The sequence below is a fragment of the Plecotus auritus genome (genome assembly GCF_963455305.1).
Source record: "Plecotus auritus genome assembly, chromosome: 7".
Taxonomy (NCBI): domain Eukaryota; kingdom Metazoa; phylum Chordata; class Mammalia; order Chiroptera; family Vespertilionidae; genus Plecotus; species Plecotus auritus.
Window position 1 is genome coordinate 26,781,205 of NC_137774.1, and position 14,282 is coordinate 26,795,486.

General features: G+C 45.1%; 1 protein-coding gene across 1 annotated transcript; it reads right to left on the bottom strand.

Moving 5' to 3' along the window:
• Positions 1 to 557: 557 nt before the first annotated feature.
• LOC308254137 (kelch domain-containing protein 3-like) lies at positions 558 to 2,118 on the bottom strand (the record flags this gene model as incomplete). Its single annotated transcript, XM_080680069.1, has 1 exon — positions 558 to 2,118. The coding sequence occupies one exon, from the start codon at positions 2,116 to 2,118 to the stop codon at positions 970 to 972; it is 1,149 nt and encodes a 382-aa protein (XP_080536195.1). The 3' UTR covers positions 558 to 969.
• Positions 2,119 to 14,282: the final 12,164 nt, after the last annotated feature.

Here is a 14,282-nt window from a genome sequence, read left to right on the forward strand (position 1 = left end):
TTCGATTCTGGTCAAGGGCATGTACCTTGGTTGTGGGCACATCCCCAATAGGAGGTATGCAGGAGGCAGCTGATCGATGTTTCCCTCTCATCGATGTTTCTAACTCTCTATCCCTCTCTCTTCCTCTCTGTAAAAAATCAATAAAATATATTTTAAAAATAAATTAAGTAAATAAATAAACTGCTGCCTCGCACAACAATATCAAAACTACAACTAAAAGACAAAATGGACACCATCCAGAACCACAGGAAGGCTGGCTAAGTGGAAATTCCACAACTAGAAGAAAAGAGGAAAGCACATTGAGACTCAGAGGAGCTGCAAAAGGCTGAGGTATGGAGACACACGCAGAGAGGACGGGCGGCTGTGTGCACGGGCGGCTGAGTGCGCAACTGGCTTTCTTTTTTTTTTTTTTTTTTTCGTTTAGAGGTCTTTAATTCATTTTCATAAAATCTGAGCTGGCTGTGAGCATCAGGGTTACAGCAACAGCTCAAGAAAGGGGTAGGATTATCTGCTGGTCCTCGCCTTCCCCGGGGTCAGGGCGAAGGAGGTTTCATGGCAACAGCTGCAACTTCTCTCAGCTCCCAATCAATGCTCATGGCTCAAGCAGGGGCGGGGTGAAAATAGAGCGGGAGGGAAGCTTCTAAGGACCAGACACTGCTTGCTTCTCCCTTCTCCCCATTCCCTTCACTTCTCAGAGCCCCGCTGGCCTGGGACAGAGCAGAGTCCAGGAGCAGTTGAAAGAAGGTGGATGGGACAGAGCACCAAGGGAAGGGGCCCTCGGCCCAAGGAGGGGGGGAACCTAGCCCTCCCCCCACAGCTCCCCACTGAGTTCACAGCACAGAAAACACCTCTAGTCCAACAACTCCATGTGGAGGTATACCAGGGTCCAAAGGGGCAGGCGGGTGAGAGACAGGCAGGGGCAGTGAAGACAACAGCAGGCTCAGGAAGGATGGTGGCAAAAACTTCCTTCTACCCATGGGAGGAGATGATGGGGCGACTGATATTGCTGTTGGTGGTCATGGCATTCAGCTCCCACCTGATGTCATGGGGCAAACAGGACTGGTCCAGGTTATACTGAATTACAGCCAGTTTGCTCAGAGTCTTCAGACTAGGGCTCAAATCCAAAATGTGTAAGTCAGAATGATCTATGAGGTCAAACTCATCTCCCAGGCCTTCCTCAGGAGATGGACTGGTACCCCCAAAGAGGACAATTTTGTCACCAACAATACAGCTGCACTGGCGCCGGCGTGGACATGGCCCCTTTCCCTTCGGTTCAATCTTTTTCCAGGTAAAGGACACAGGGTTAAATTTCCACAGGTCATGGAAGTGCCAGTTCAATCTTGCATTATAGCCACCAAAAATGTATAGCTCCTCATTGTAGCCAAAGACTGAGTGGCTCCGGCGCCCCTCGGGCAGCACCGGAGTGGCTGGACAGTCCAGCCAGGCCTCAGTCCTGGTGTCAAAGACTCGGATGCGGTTGCAGTAAATCTCATTGTTGGAATGGAATGGCCCAAATCGGTCAGCGCAACCCCCAAAGACATACATGTGACTGCCCAGCATTGTGGCTGAGTGGAAGTGCCTCCAGCGTGCAGGACTGCCCTTTGTACAGATAAGGGTCCATGTCATGGTGCTGGTATCCAGCTTGTGAATGTCATTGGAAAAGCAGTCCGCCAGTTGCTCATAGCCTCCAAAAATGTACATGGTCTTGCCCAAGACACAAGCCGAATGTCCATCCCAGGCCCCAGGAATTGCTCCTAACACTTGGGGTGTGGACCACTTGTGAGTATTGACATCAAAGGCGTAGAGCACATTGCAGGCTCCTTCCGTGTCATTCCGCCCGCCCCAAAGGAAGACCGTGTCATCAATGAGGACAGCTGAGTGTCCATACCACATGTATGGTACCATAGGAGGCTGCCCGCGGATGGTGGGTCTCACTGGGGGCAACTTTGTCCAGCGCAAGAACACTGCATTGAAAATGTGCACATCAATCTGACGCAGTGTTTCATAGTCTTCACCAGAGCAGTAACCCCCGAAGGAGAATACCCGGTGCCCAACAGCCACTGCTGCATGGTTCATCCTGCGGGGCCCGCCCTTCAAGTGCACTGTCCACCGTAACATCCCCTGGGCCACTGGTTACAGCAACATGCCCCCCCCCCCAGGGCACGGCCTGCTGCCTCTGCTACCTGTTACCTCACCATTCTTCCACGACCCTTCCCCATTAACACACTCGCGCAACTGGCTTTCTCAAGCGGGAGGGAGAAGGAAGCTCCCGACTGCGCTGAACTCCAGTCCTGGGCAAGACTCTGGGAAACCAGACTCATTTGGGGGGAATCTGGACTGTCAGGAAAAGAGAAAGCACACTGAGACTCAGGGGAGCTGCAGAAGGCTGAGGTCTGGAGGCGCACGCGCAGAGAGGACTGACTGCTGAATGCACAGGAGGCTGAGTGCGTGGCTGGCTTTCTAAAGCGGGAGGGAGACAGAAGCTCCTGACTGTGCTGAACTCCAGTTCCCGGCAAGTTTCTGGGAACTCCGACTCATTCGGGGAGAAACTGGTCTGTCTGGCAGCGGGCGAAACTCGAGGGTGGCTTTCTCTCAGAGGTGCTTGCAGCGATTACTGAGGGACACTGAGACCCAGGGGCCTCATAGGGCAGGGCTGATAGGAAAACAAGGCTGTCTGCTCCGCCCTGAAACTCCGCCCCATCCAGCTGAGCACAGAGGCTTTTGCAATTCTGCAAGTCTTATCTCATAAGAGTGTCTCCAGCACAGAAGTTTTCCCAGCATAGACACAGCTGATCCTCACAGCCAATTGGCCTGGAGGTCAATTCCTCCCAGTGATACCAAACAACAATCAAGACTTAACTACAGCCCTAACTGGTTTGGCTCAGTGGATAGAGCGTCGGCCTGTGGACTGAAAGGTCCCAGGTTCGATTCCAGTCAAGGGCATGTACCTTGGTTGCAGGCACATACCCAGTGGGGAGTGTGCAGGAGGCAGCTGATCGATGTTTCTCTCTCATCGATGTTTCTAACTCTCTATCCCTCTCCATTCCTCTCTGTAAAAAATCAATAAAATATATTTTTAAAAAAAGACTTAACTACAACAAGGCTGAGCACACAGTCCACAAAGGGGTGCACCAAGAGTGTCCACCTCAGGTAACTGGGAAGGCTGAGCCACTGTGCCCTAGAGGACACCTACCACACAAAGCTACTCTACCAACTCAGGGAAGCAGCGAAAATGTGGAGACAAAGAAAAAGATCACAAACAAAAGAAATGGAGAAAAACAAACGACTGGATATAGAGTTCAAAACCACGGTTATAAGGTTTTTCAAGAATTTTCTAGAAAAGGCCAATAAATTTAGCGAGACCCTCGAGGATATGAAAAAGGACCAACTAGAAATTAAACATACACTGACTGAAATAAAAAATATTATACAGAGACCTAACAGCAGAGTAGAGGACCACAAGAATCAAGTCAAAGAGTTGAAATACAAAGAAGCAAAAAACACTCAGCTGGAAAAGCAAAAAGAAAAAATAATCCAAAAATTTGAAGATAGTGTAAGGAGCCTCTGGGACAACCTCAAGCTTACCAACATCCGAATTATGGGGGTGCCAGAAGAAGAGAGAGAGCAAGATACTGAAAACCTATTTGAAGAAATAATGACCGAAAACTTCCCCCACCTGGTGAAAGAAATAGACTTACAAGTCCAGGAAGCGCCCAGAACCCCAAACAAAAGGAATCCAAAGAAGACCACACCAAGACACATCATAATTAAAATGCCAAGAGCAAAAGACAAAGAGAGAATATTAAAAGCAGCAAAAGAAAAACAGTTAATTACCTACAAGGGAGCACCCATACGATTGTCAGCTGATTTCTCTACAGAAACTATGCAGGCCAGATGGGAGTGGCAAGAAATATTCAAAATTGCCAAAACCAGTTTGGCTCAGTGGATAGAGCGTCGGCCTGCGGACTGAAAGGTCCCAGGTTCGATTCCGGTCAAGGGCACGTAACTTGGTTGCGGGCACAACCCCAGTAGGAGGTGTGCAGGAGGCAGCTGATCGATGTTTCTCTCTCATCGATGTTTCTAACTCTCTATCCCTCTTCCTTCTTCTCTGTAAAAAATCAATAAAATATATTTAAAAAAAAAAAAGAAATATTCAAAATGATGAATAGCAAGAACCTACAACCAAGAGTACTCTACCCAGCAAAACTATCATTCAGAATTGAAGGGCAGATAAAGAGCTTCACAGATAAGAAAAAGCGAAAGGAGTTCATCACCACCAAACCAGTATTATATGAAATGCTGAAAGGTATTCTTTAAGAAGAGGAAGAAGAAGAAAAAGGTAAAGATAAAAATTATGAACAACAAATACATATCTATCAACAAGATAGATAAAAATCAAGTGAATAAAAAATCTGATGAACAGAATAAACTGGTGAATATAATAGAATCAGGGGCATAGAAAGGGAGTGGACTGACAATTCTCAGGGGGAAAGGAGTGTGGGAGGTGCGGGAAGAGATTGGACAAAAAGCGTACACCTATGGATGAGGACAGTGGGGGAGAGGTAAGGGCAGAGGGTGGGTGGGAACTGGGTGGAAGGGAGCTATGGGGGGAAAAAAGAGGAACAATTGTAATAATCTGAACAATGAAGATTTATTAAATTTTTTTTAAAAAGAATCATTGATTGGCTGCCTCCTGCACAACCCCCAGTGGGGATCAAGCCCGTAACCCGGGCATGTGCCCTTGAGCAGAATCGAACCTAGGACCCTTCAGTCCACAGGCCAACGCTCTATCTACTGAGCCAAACCAGCTAGGGCTGTTTATTGATTTTAGAATTCACCTTCAAGCAAAGCATGGAAGACTTCACTACAGTTAGGAAACAGAATGAGGATGTATCAATGAGACGATGTAAAAGTCAAAGTCGTATGACAGAAGCTTGGAGGGGGTAGAAAGAGAGAGAGAAGAGAAGACTGGCACTGGCGGCCTCTTTTGAAGCATTGGGAGGGAGCATCAGGAGATAAGAAGAGGAGTGAACAAGAAGAGGGGTAGTGTATTCTTTAGTGGCAATCGTAGCCGAAATAATGACATAATTGTGTTGGGAGAAGGAGATAAAGGAGGTGAGTGAGCTAAGCCCTTTCAAATGTAGCAGGAAGTCAGTGAATATACAGTGAACAGGTAAAATAAACTGCAGTGTTTACTTAGCGAAATGCAGATAACATTCAGAAGAAACAGCTAAGAAGATGAGAGGGTAGGTTGCTCCGGGGATTGGACTGAAAGAACCCAGAACTCCATCATTTTGACTACAAAAAAGTACTTTAAATAAAAGCACTGTTGTATTGCATACGTTCTATTTTTGAAGGTATGTATGTAAGTGCGCAACACATACGTTTGCGGTTTCTCGAGTATAGGTAGCAGTCAAAAGGAGAATAGAGGCAGCAGTCAAAAAGAGAAGGAAGCAGGAGACAGGGCAGTAAGCTGCTCACTGCTGTGGAGCCCTCTGCCCCCTGCAGTGCTGAACAAGGGAGGGGTGCAATATGCAGTTGAGAGACCTGGAACTATATTTACTTGGTGGGATCCAGTGGGTTTGGTTCTTCCACATCCACTATCGCATCCTCCCAACAACCCAGTGAAGTAGGAATAGAGGGCTAGGGAGCAGGACAGACAGAGCAAGGCTTCTGCTGGAACAAAGCTTACTGTGGCTTCACTCCCCAGTGTCCGAAAAAGCCAGGGGGCCTCAAGCAAGATTCAAGCGCAGGCTGTCCCCAAATGACCCCCACCACACCTACTTTTAAAAATAATATTCTTACTATAAAAACAATATAATAATGACTTTAAAGAAATGTCTTTCAATCACCCATAATCCTCCCCATGCCTGTGCACAATAATTACACTTTATTGTAATCCTTTCTAGTCTTTGTCCACATTCTGTAATTGTGCATAGCTCTGATTCTCATGTATGTGTAATTTTGTAAATATCCTACCTCTCATAAGCAGTGTTGTTTCTTCCACATAGTCTGCATAATTACCCATTTTAATGGCTGCATATTATGCAAGATCGTTTTTAATTAACAACAGTACCCTGAGCTAACAGTTCATCATTATGCCAAGTATTTATTTATTTTTTAATCTCCATTTTACTTCTGCATAAGGCTGTCCCACTTACAGAACACTTTTTAAAAAAAAAAATTCACCTCACAACTTAGAGCAGTGGTCGGCAAACTCATTAGTCAACAGAGCCAAATATCAACAGTACAACGATTGAAGTTTCTTTTGAGAGCCGAAAATTGAATTCTGCGCATGGGCCACGAAGTTTCAATCGCACTGTACGTGTGCGCCTGCACGTGGTATTTTGTGGAAGAGCCACACTCAAGGGGCCAAAGAGCCGCATGTGGCTCACGAGCCGCAGTTTGCCAACCACTGACTTAGAGTATCACAGGGGCAGGTGTTATTATCTCCACTTTACAGATGGGGAAACTGGAGTCCAGAAAGATAGGTGCCTTGCCCAAGGTCATACTGATCGAGCGGATGGGGCCAGGAGGAAACCTTCCTCTGGGTCTTTTCGCTCCAAATCTAGAGCTCCTTCCAACCCATGGCCCTGATGTGGGCACCGCTTGCAACAGTCTGTCATTGAGAGAGAAACCAAGATGGCAGCATAGGTAAACACCTAAACTGCTGCCTAGCACAACAATTTCAAAACTACAACTAAAAGACAGAACGGACACCATCCAGAACCACAGGAAAGCAGGCTGAGTGAAAATTCTACAACTAGAAGGAAGGAGAAAAGCTCACAGAGAATTGGAGGTACGGCAAAGGGGCTTTGTGCGCGCAGAGAGGAAGGGCGGCTGAGAGCCTGGCTGACTTTCTCTGGCGGAAGGGGGAAGGAAGCCTCCGACCGCACTGAACCCCAGTTCTGACTGCACTGAACCCCAGTTCCAGGCGAGCCCCTGGGGACCCACGCTCTTGTGGGGGGAGTCTGGACTCTCGGGCAGAGACTCGGGAGCCGGGGAAGGCGGAGGACTGAAAGTGCGCACGCGCGTACGCGCTGGTGCGCACAAAGGCTGTGGGGGTTGCCACAGGCTTTCCCTAGTGGAAGGGAGTCAGAGGATTCTGACTGCACTGAGCCCCAGTTCTGACTGCAGTGAACCCCAGTTCCAGGCGAGCCCCTGGGGACCCATGCTCTTGTGGGGGAGTCTGGACTCTCGGGCGGAGACTCGTGAGCCCGGGAAGGCGGAGGACTGAAAGCGCGCCCGCGCCGGTGCGCACAAGGGTTGCGGAGGTTGCCGCGGGCTTTCCCTGGTGGAGGGGAGTCAGAGGCTCCTGACGGCACTGTGCCCCAGTTCTGACTGCAGTGAACCCCGGTTCCAGGCGAGCCCCTGGGGACCCACGCTCTTGTGGGGGGAGTCTGGACTCTCAGGCGGAGACTCGAGCTGGGGAAGGCGGAGGACTGAAAGCGCACGTGCGCGCAGGGGCGGGGCTGACAGGAAGCCAAGACTGAGGCTCCACCCCATCCAAGCTGAGCACAGAGGCTATTGCAGTTTGGCAAGTCTAATCCTATAGGGCTGTCTCCAGCACCGAACTTCTCCCAGCATAGACACAGCTGATCCTTACAGCCAACTGACCCGGAGGTCAATTCTTCCCAGTGATACCAACAACAATAAAGACTTAATTACAACAAGGCTGTACACACAGTCCACAAAGGGGTGCACCAAGAGTGTCCACCTCAGGTTAACTGGGGAAGCAGACCCACTGGGCCATATTGGAAACCTAGCACAAATATCTACCTTACCAACTCAGGAAATCAGTGAAAATGCGGGGTCAAAGAATCAGATCACAAACGAAAGAAATGGAGGAAAACAAACGACTGGATATAGAATTCAAAACCACCGTTATAAGACTTTTTAAGAATATCCTAGAAAAGGCCGATAAATATAACGAGACCCTCGAAGATATGAAAAAGGACCAACTAGAAATTAAACATACACTGACTGAAATAAAAAATATTATACAGAGACCCAGAAACAGAATAGAGGAACACAAGAATCAAGTCAAAGAAGTGAAATACAAAGAAGCAAAAAACACTCAACCGAAAAAGCAAAAAGCAAAAAAAAAAAAAAAATCCAAAAAGTTGAAGATAATGTAAGAAGACTCTGGGACAACTTCAAGCGTACCAACATCAGAATTATGGGGGTGCCAGAAGAAGAGAGAGAGCAAGATACTGAAAACCTATTTGAAGAAATAATGACTGAAAACTTCCCCCACCTGGTGAAAGAAATAGACTTACAAGTCCAGGAAGCCCACAGAACCCCAAACAAAAGGAATCCAAAGAGGACCACACCAAGACACATCATAATTAAAATGCCAAGAGCAAAAGACAAAGAGAGAATATTAAAAGCAGCAAGAGAAAAACAGTTAATTACCTACAAGGGAGCACCCATACGACTGTCAGCTGACTTCTCAACAGAAACTATGCAGGCCAGACGGGATGGCAAGAAATTTTCAATGTGATGAATAGCAAGAACCTACAACCAAGATTACTCTACCCAGCAAAGCTATCATTCAGAATTGAAGGGCAGATAAAGAGCTTCACAGATAAGAAAAAGCTGAAGGAGTTCATCACCACCAAACCAGTATTATATGAAATGCTGAAAGGTATTCTTAAAGAAGAGGAAGAAGAAAAAAGTAAAGACAAAAATTATGAACAACAAATACATATCTATCAACAAGCGAACCTAAAAATCAAGTGAATTAAAAACCTGAGGAACAGAATAATCTGGTGAATATAATAGAATCAGGGGCATAGAAAGGGAGTGGACTGATAATTCTCAGGGGGAAAGGGGTATGGGGGGTTCATGAAGTGACTGGACAAAAATCATACACCTTTGGATGAGGACAGTGGGGGGGAGGTAAGGGCAGAAGGTGGGGTGGGAAAGGAGTGGAGGGGAGCTATGGGGGGAAAAAGGAGAAATAATTGTAATAATCTGAATAAAGATTTCTTTAAAAAAAAATAAAATAAAAAAAAAATAAAAATTGTCTGGAACCACTTAAAAAAAAAAAAAAAAAAAAAAACAGTCTGTCATTGAGCCAAAGCTCTTTGCAGGAAGGAATTATTACCACCTCATTTTAGAGGTGAGGAGGCCAGGGACCAGACAAGGAAGGTAACTGGCCTAAGATCACATGGCAGAGCCAGGAGTCAAACCCAGGCAGGCGGACTCCAAAGCCAGACCTCTTTCCAATAATCTACACAGTTATTCCTGTGAATAACGCTGCTGTGAGCATTGGTTTACAAAGACCCATTCGAGTCTCTGTTTTCCATTCTTTTGGATATATATACTCAGAATTGTGTGAGTTTTTAAAGACAAATCAAAACTCTACTTAAATACCTTCTGTTTCCAGCTTTTCAGGGGGCAGGGATAGGCAGGCAAGCGCTACACAGGAGTGGGTGTGTGAGAGAAAGTATTTGCAAGTCATATATCTAATAAGGGCTCTGCATCCCAAATATGTAAAGAATGCTCACAACTCAAGAATAAAAAGACAACCCAATTTTTTTAAATGGGCAAAGGATCTGAAGAGACATTTCTCCATGCCTTCCTTCATGACCAATAAGCACATGAGATGCTCGGCATCATCAGTCACCAGGGACATGCGAAACAAAACCGCAGCTACCACTTCACACCCACGACGATGGCTAGAATAAAAAAAAAAGTTTTTAAGCCAACCCCAACCTAAACTGTGTGCTCATCATTCCCAGGATTTATTAACATTGTTTTTATCACAGCTGTGTAAACATGCACAATACGGTGTTTAGGCTTTTGCACCTTTTTTTTCTATTAAGGATTAACCAATAAACTTTAAAAAGCAAACATTAAGTTCTACACTCTCTCCCCCCGCCCCCGCCCCCCAAAAAAACAAACCACCACATTGAATGGTTAAACACTTCTTACCTTGCTGGAGAGAAAGCTCCCGTTCAGCACCGAGATGAGGTGGGGGGGCCCTTGTGAGGCCTGGGCCTGATGCCCCCTCGAAACCTCGAAGCCACGAGTGCGCCCTGCCTCTGGGTGCTCCCCTTCTCCTCGTCAGGGGTCCCGGCCCCGCGGCCGCACCTTTAGGTGCCCCGGTAAGTCCTCCGCCACAGGCCGAGGTTGGTATGACCTTCTCCAGCGAGGCGTTGAGAGGCAGCGGACCTCCCCCTCAGAGGCCGGCTCAGCTGGCGCGACGCTGGCCGCTACTTTCCGGCCTGTCGCAAACGGCGGGTGCCTTTGACGAACTTTCTGCAAACAGAATTCTATTGGATGCATTCACCCATCATAATGTGCTTATTTTGTTCAAGAATAGGTTTTCTTGGATATGGGCATGTGGGTGTCTGTTGTATTCATCCCTTCATTTTCAGTGCTGAATAGTATTCCAAAGCATGAATCTATCACAACTTTAAAAAAAGTCAAACTATAACAGGTGTTGATGATGCAGAGAAATCAGAACTGCCATACACTGCTGGTGGGAATGTGAAATGGTTCAGTCACTTTGGAAAACAGTTGGCATTTCCTCAAAACAATTCAACATAGAGTTACCATGTGACCCAGCAATTCCTCCATTAGGTATCTACCCAAACAGGTGTTTGGGTAGAACTGAAAACAGGTGTTTAATCAAAAACATGTACAGGAATATTTATAGCAGCATTATTCACAGTAGCCAAAAGGTGGAAACAACCTAAATGTTCATCAACTGATGAAAGGATACACAAAACATACCTTGGAATATTACTCAACCATAAACAGGAATGATGTATTTGCAGCCTTATTCATAAGCTCTGATTCATAAGCCTTATTCATAAGCTCTTGTCCAGATGTGGAGGCAACCAATATGTCCTTCAGTAAGTGAATGGGTAAATAAGCGTACCTCCAGACAATCAAATATTATTCAACCATGAAAGGAATAACTCTCAAGTCATGAAAAGACATGCTACTAAGTGAAAGAAGCCAATCTAATAAGGCTACACACAGTATGATTCCACCTACATGACATCCTGGAAAAGGCAAAACCATGGAGATAGTACAAAAATCAGTGATTGCCAGGGGCCGGGGGTGGGGGAGAAATGAATAGGTGGAGCACAGAGGATTTAGGGAAGTGAAACTATTCATATATACCCTAACCGGTTTGGCTCAGTGGATAGAGCGTGGGCCTGCGGACTCAAGGGTCCCAGGTTTGATTCCAGTCAAGGGCATGTACCTTGGTTGCAGGCACATCCCCAGTGGGGAGTGTGCAGGAGGCAGCTGATCGATGTTTCTCTCTCATCGATGTTTCTAACTCTCTATCTCTCTCCCTTCCTCTCTGTAAAAAAATCAATAAAATATATCTTTTTAAAAAAAGAAACTATTCGTATGACTGTATAAAAGTGGATGCATATCATCATACATTTGTCAAAATACACAGAATGTCAACACCAAGAGTGAACCCTAATGTAAACTACGGACTTTGGGTAATAATGAGTTATCAGTGTAGGTTCATGTATTGTAACAAATGTACCACTCTGATGCCAGATGTTTATAGTGGGGAAGGTTGTGGGTGCAAGGGGGGTGGGCCAGGAGGGTATATGGAAACTCTATACTTTCAGCTCATTTTTTTAGTGAACCTAAAATTGTTCTTTAAAAAATGAATGAAGTACTGACACATTACAACATGGTTGAACCTTGAAAACGTTAATGCTAGTTGAAAGAAGCCTGTTGCAAAAGACCACGTTTTATATGATTATATTTATATAAAATGGCCAGAATAGGCTAATTTATCCAGACAGAAAGAAAATTAGTGGTTATTTAGCACTTTAACTGATAAAAAGTTCTTTCATAGGTCTAGCTAAATCTTCCTCCCTGTATGTTCACCCCTTGATCTCATACAGGTACTTTAGAGTCATGAGGAACAGACCTAATTTTTTGGTCATGTTTCTTTTCAATCTTCTCCTCTCCAGATAAGTATCCTGTCTGTCAATCATGCCTCAAATAAGTCCTTACCATCTTGCTTATATTGGCCAACAATGGCCAGAATAATGCTGTATAACAAACGTCTCCAAAAATTCAAAGGCAAAACAAAAAGCTTCATGACGTGCTGCTTCAGGTTTGGCAAATCTTTGCTCCAGGCTTCAGGGTGGATGCAGGTCTGCTTTTAATCTCTCTCATCTTCCTTGGACTTCCCAAGACTTGTTTGTTTGTTTGTTTGTTTGTTTGTTTGTTTGTTTGTTTGTTTTTAATGACAAAATGCAAAAGTGCAAGGGATTATACTCATCTGTGCAAGCATATTTCTTTTTTTCTCCCTTAGGTCCGTGGCCTTTGCCACCACTGCTTGACTACTTTTTTATAAGGATTTGCTTTCATGACTTGTTTTGCCTAGATTCTTTCTGAGAGGAATTCACACTCTCTGAACACATGCTCACTGTCCAGATAGTTGACCGGATGTGCACCAGGTGTCTTGGGATCAAAAACATGCCACCAATAATTCACTGGGGGGATAACTGACAAGGGTCATCCTAGGGGAACTACAGATAAATGGAGGTCCATGATGCACATCGCTGCTTGAGAGGCAAAGATGTTTGGCCCGATGGCAGTATTGCTCTACCTGCTAAAAGTGCCCATGCCAGTTCCCTCTTTGAAATCCTTCTCTCTCCTCCCACACAGCCTTTCAATCAGACTTTGCCCTTCATCACCCCCACAAATTACTGAACCAAGGAGAAGCCTTTGTCCTTTCTGTCTGTAGCCTTTTGAAAACATCTGCACCTGTCCAATGAAGCCATCTATTATGAGCCAGAAAGCCAAGTTTCTGAGCCCTCATCTCTCTGCCCCTTAGCTGCTGGGTGGTACAGGCAGTTGACTTAACTTACTCTCCAAACCTCAGTTTCCCCACTTGACAAATGGGCATGGCCAAAACTACTTGCTGAGCAGTGATGAGGATTGATCGAGACAAGACCAATCCTAGACTGTGAAAGATCATTTAAATGTTAGTGGTATTATTTACCTTCTTCCATCAAGTAGGGCTGTGTTGTGGAGCATAGAGGGTTAAAGATTCAGGAACCAAAAAGTCTTTCTACAACAGAAAAGAAAAATAACACCCACTCCTGGATGCACTTGAAGGACAGATTGCTTAGGATGGGATTGCAATTGGCTCTCCAAGTGGGAGAAAATGATTGCCATCTTCATCAATATTACTGCCGGCAAAGTCTACATGCAACTCCATCAGGTAATTGAGGTCCCAAATTTAGTTTCTATCCAGTCACCAAGATGAATAGGAATGGCTTCTGGGGATTAACTCTTTGTAGCTTTCTAATGCACAATGAACGCACAGAGGATACATTCACATTTTAGACCGGGTCATTTGGAAGGTAAAGGTCTCTTGTCTGGTTTGGCTAGTCCAAATGTTAAAAAGGTCAAGGTCATAGGATTCCTGTAGAGTTGTCAGTTCTGGTTTGACTGGAAGAGTTTCAACTGCCTGAACCCTTACACAGCTAGTTCCAAGAGGTTTTTGTTGGTCAAAAGGACCACTGGGACAAAGAGCAGTGATGACTGGGCCAATCCACCTTAGATACTATAGAAACAACAACAACAAACCAACAACACAGGCACACACAACTAAGACACATAACAGTACCACTTTGCTGTTGTTAGGGTTGTGGCATTTGTATCATTAATTCAATAAATATTTACTGAATCCATAGCATGTGTCAGTACCATAGTAATAGAAAAAGGGGGGAAACTTACATGTATCTCAACAGATGCAGACAAACCATTTGAAAAAATATCCCAACACTCTTTTATGATAAGAACACTCAACAAACTAAGAATAGAAGAAAACCTTCCTCTACTTTATAAGAGCACCTATGAAAAACTGTCTGCTAACATCATACTTAATGGTGAAAGACTAAATGATTTTTCCCCCTAAGACTGGGAAGTAGACAAGGAAATCCACTCTTGACACTTCTATTCAATATTGTACTAGAAGTTCTAATCAGGGCAATTAAGCAAGGGGATGAGTGGAGAGGAAAGGAATGCAGATTGGAGAAAGAAGTAAGCCTATCTCTATTTACAGATGACATGGTCATACATACAGAAAACACTAAAGAATTCACACACACCAAAAAACGTATTAGAGCGAATAAAAGAGCTGTAGGATCAATATACAAAAATCAGTTATATTTTTATACATTAGCAATGAACATCCCAAAAAGAAATTAAGAATTTAACAATTCCAGCCCTGGTTGGAGTGGGTTTGATTCCAGTCAGGGCATATACTTATGTTTGGGGTT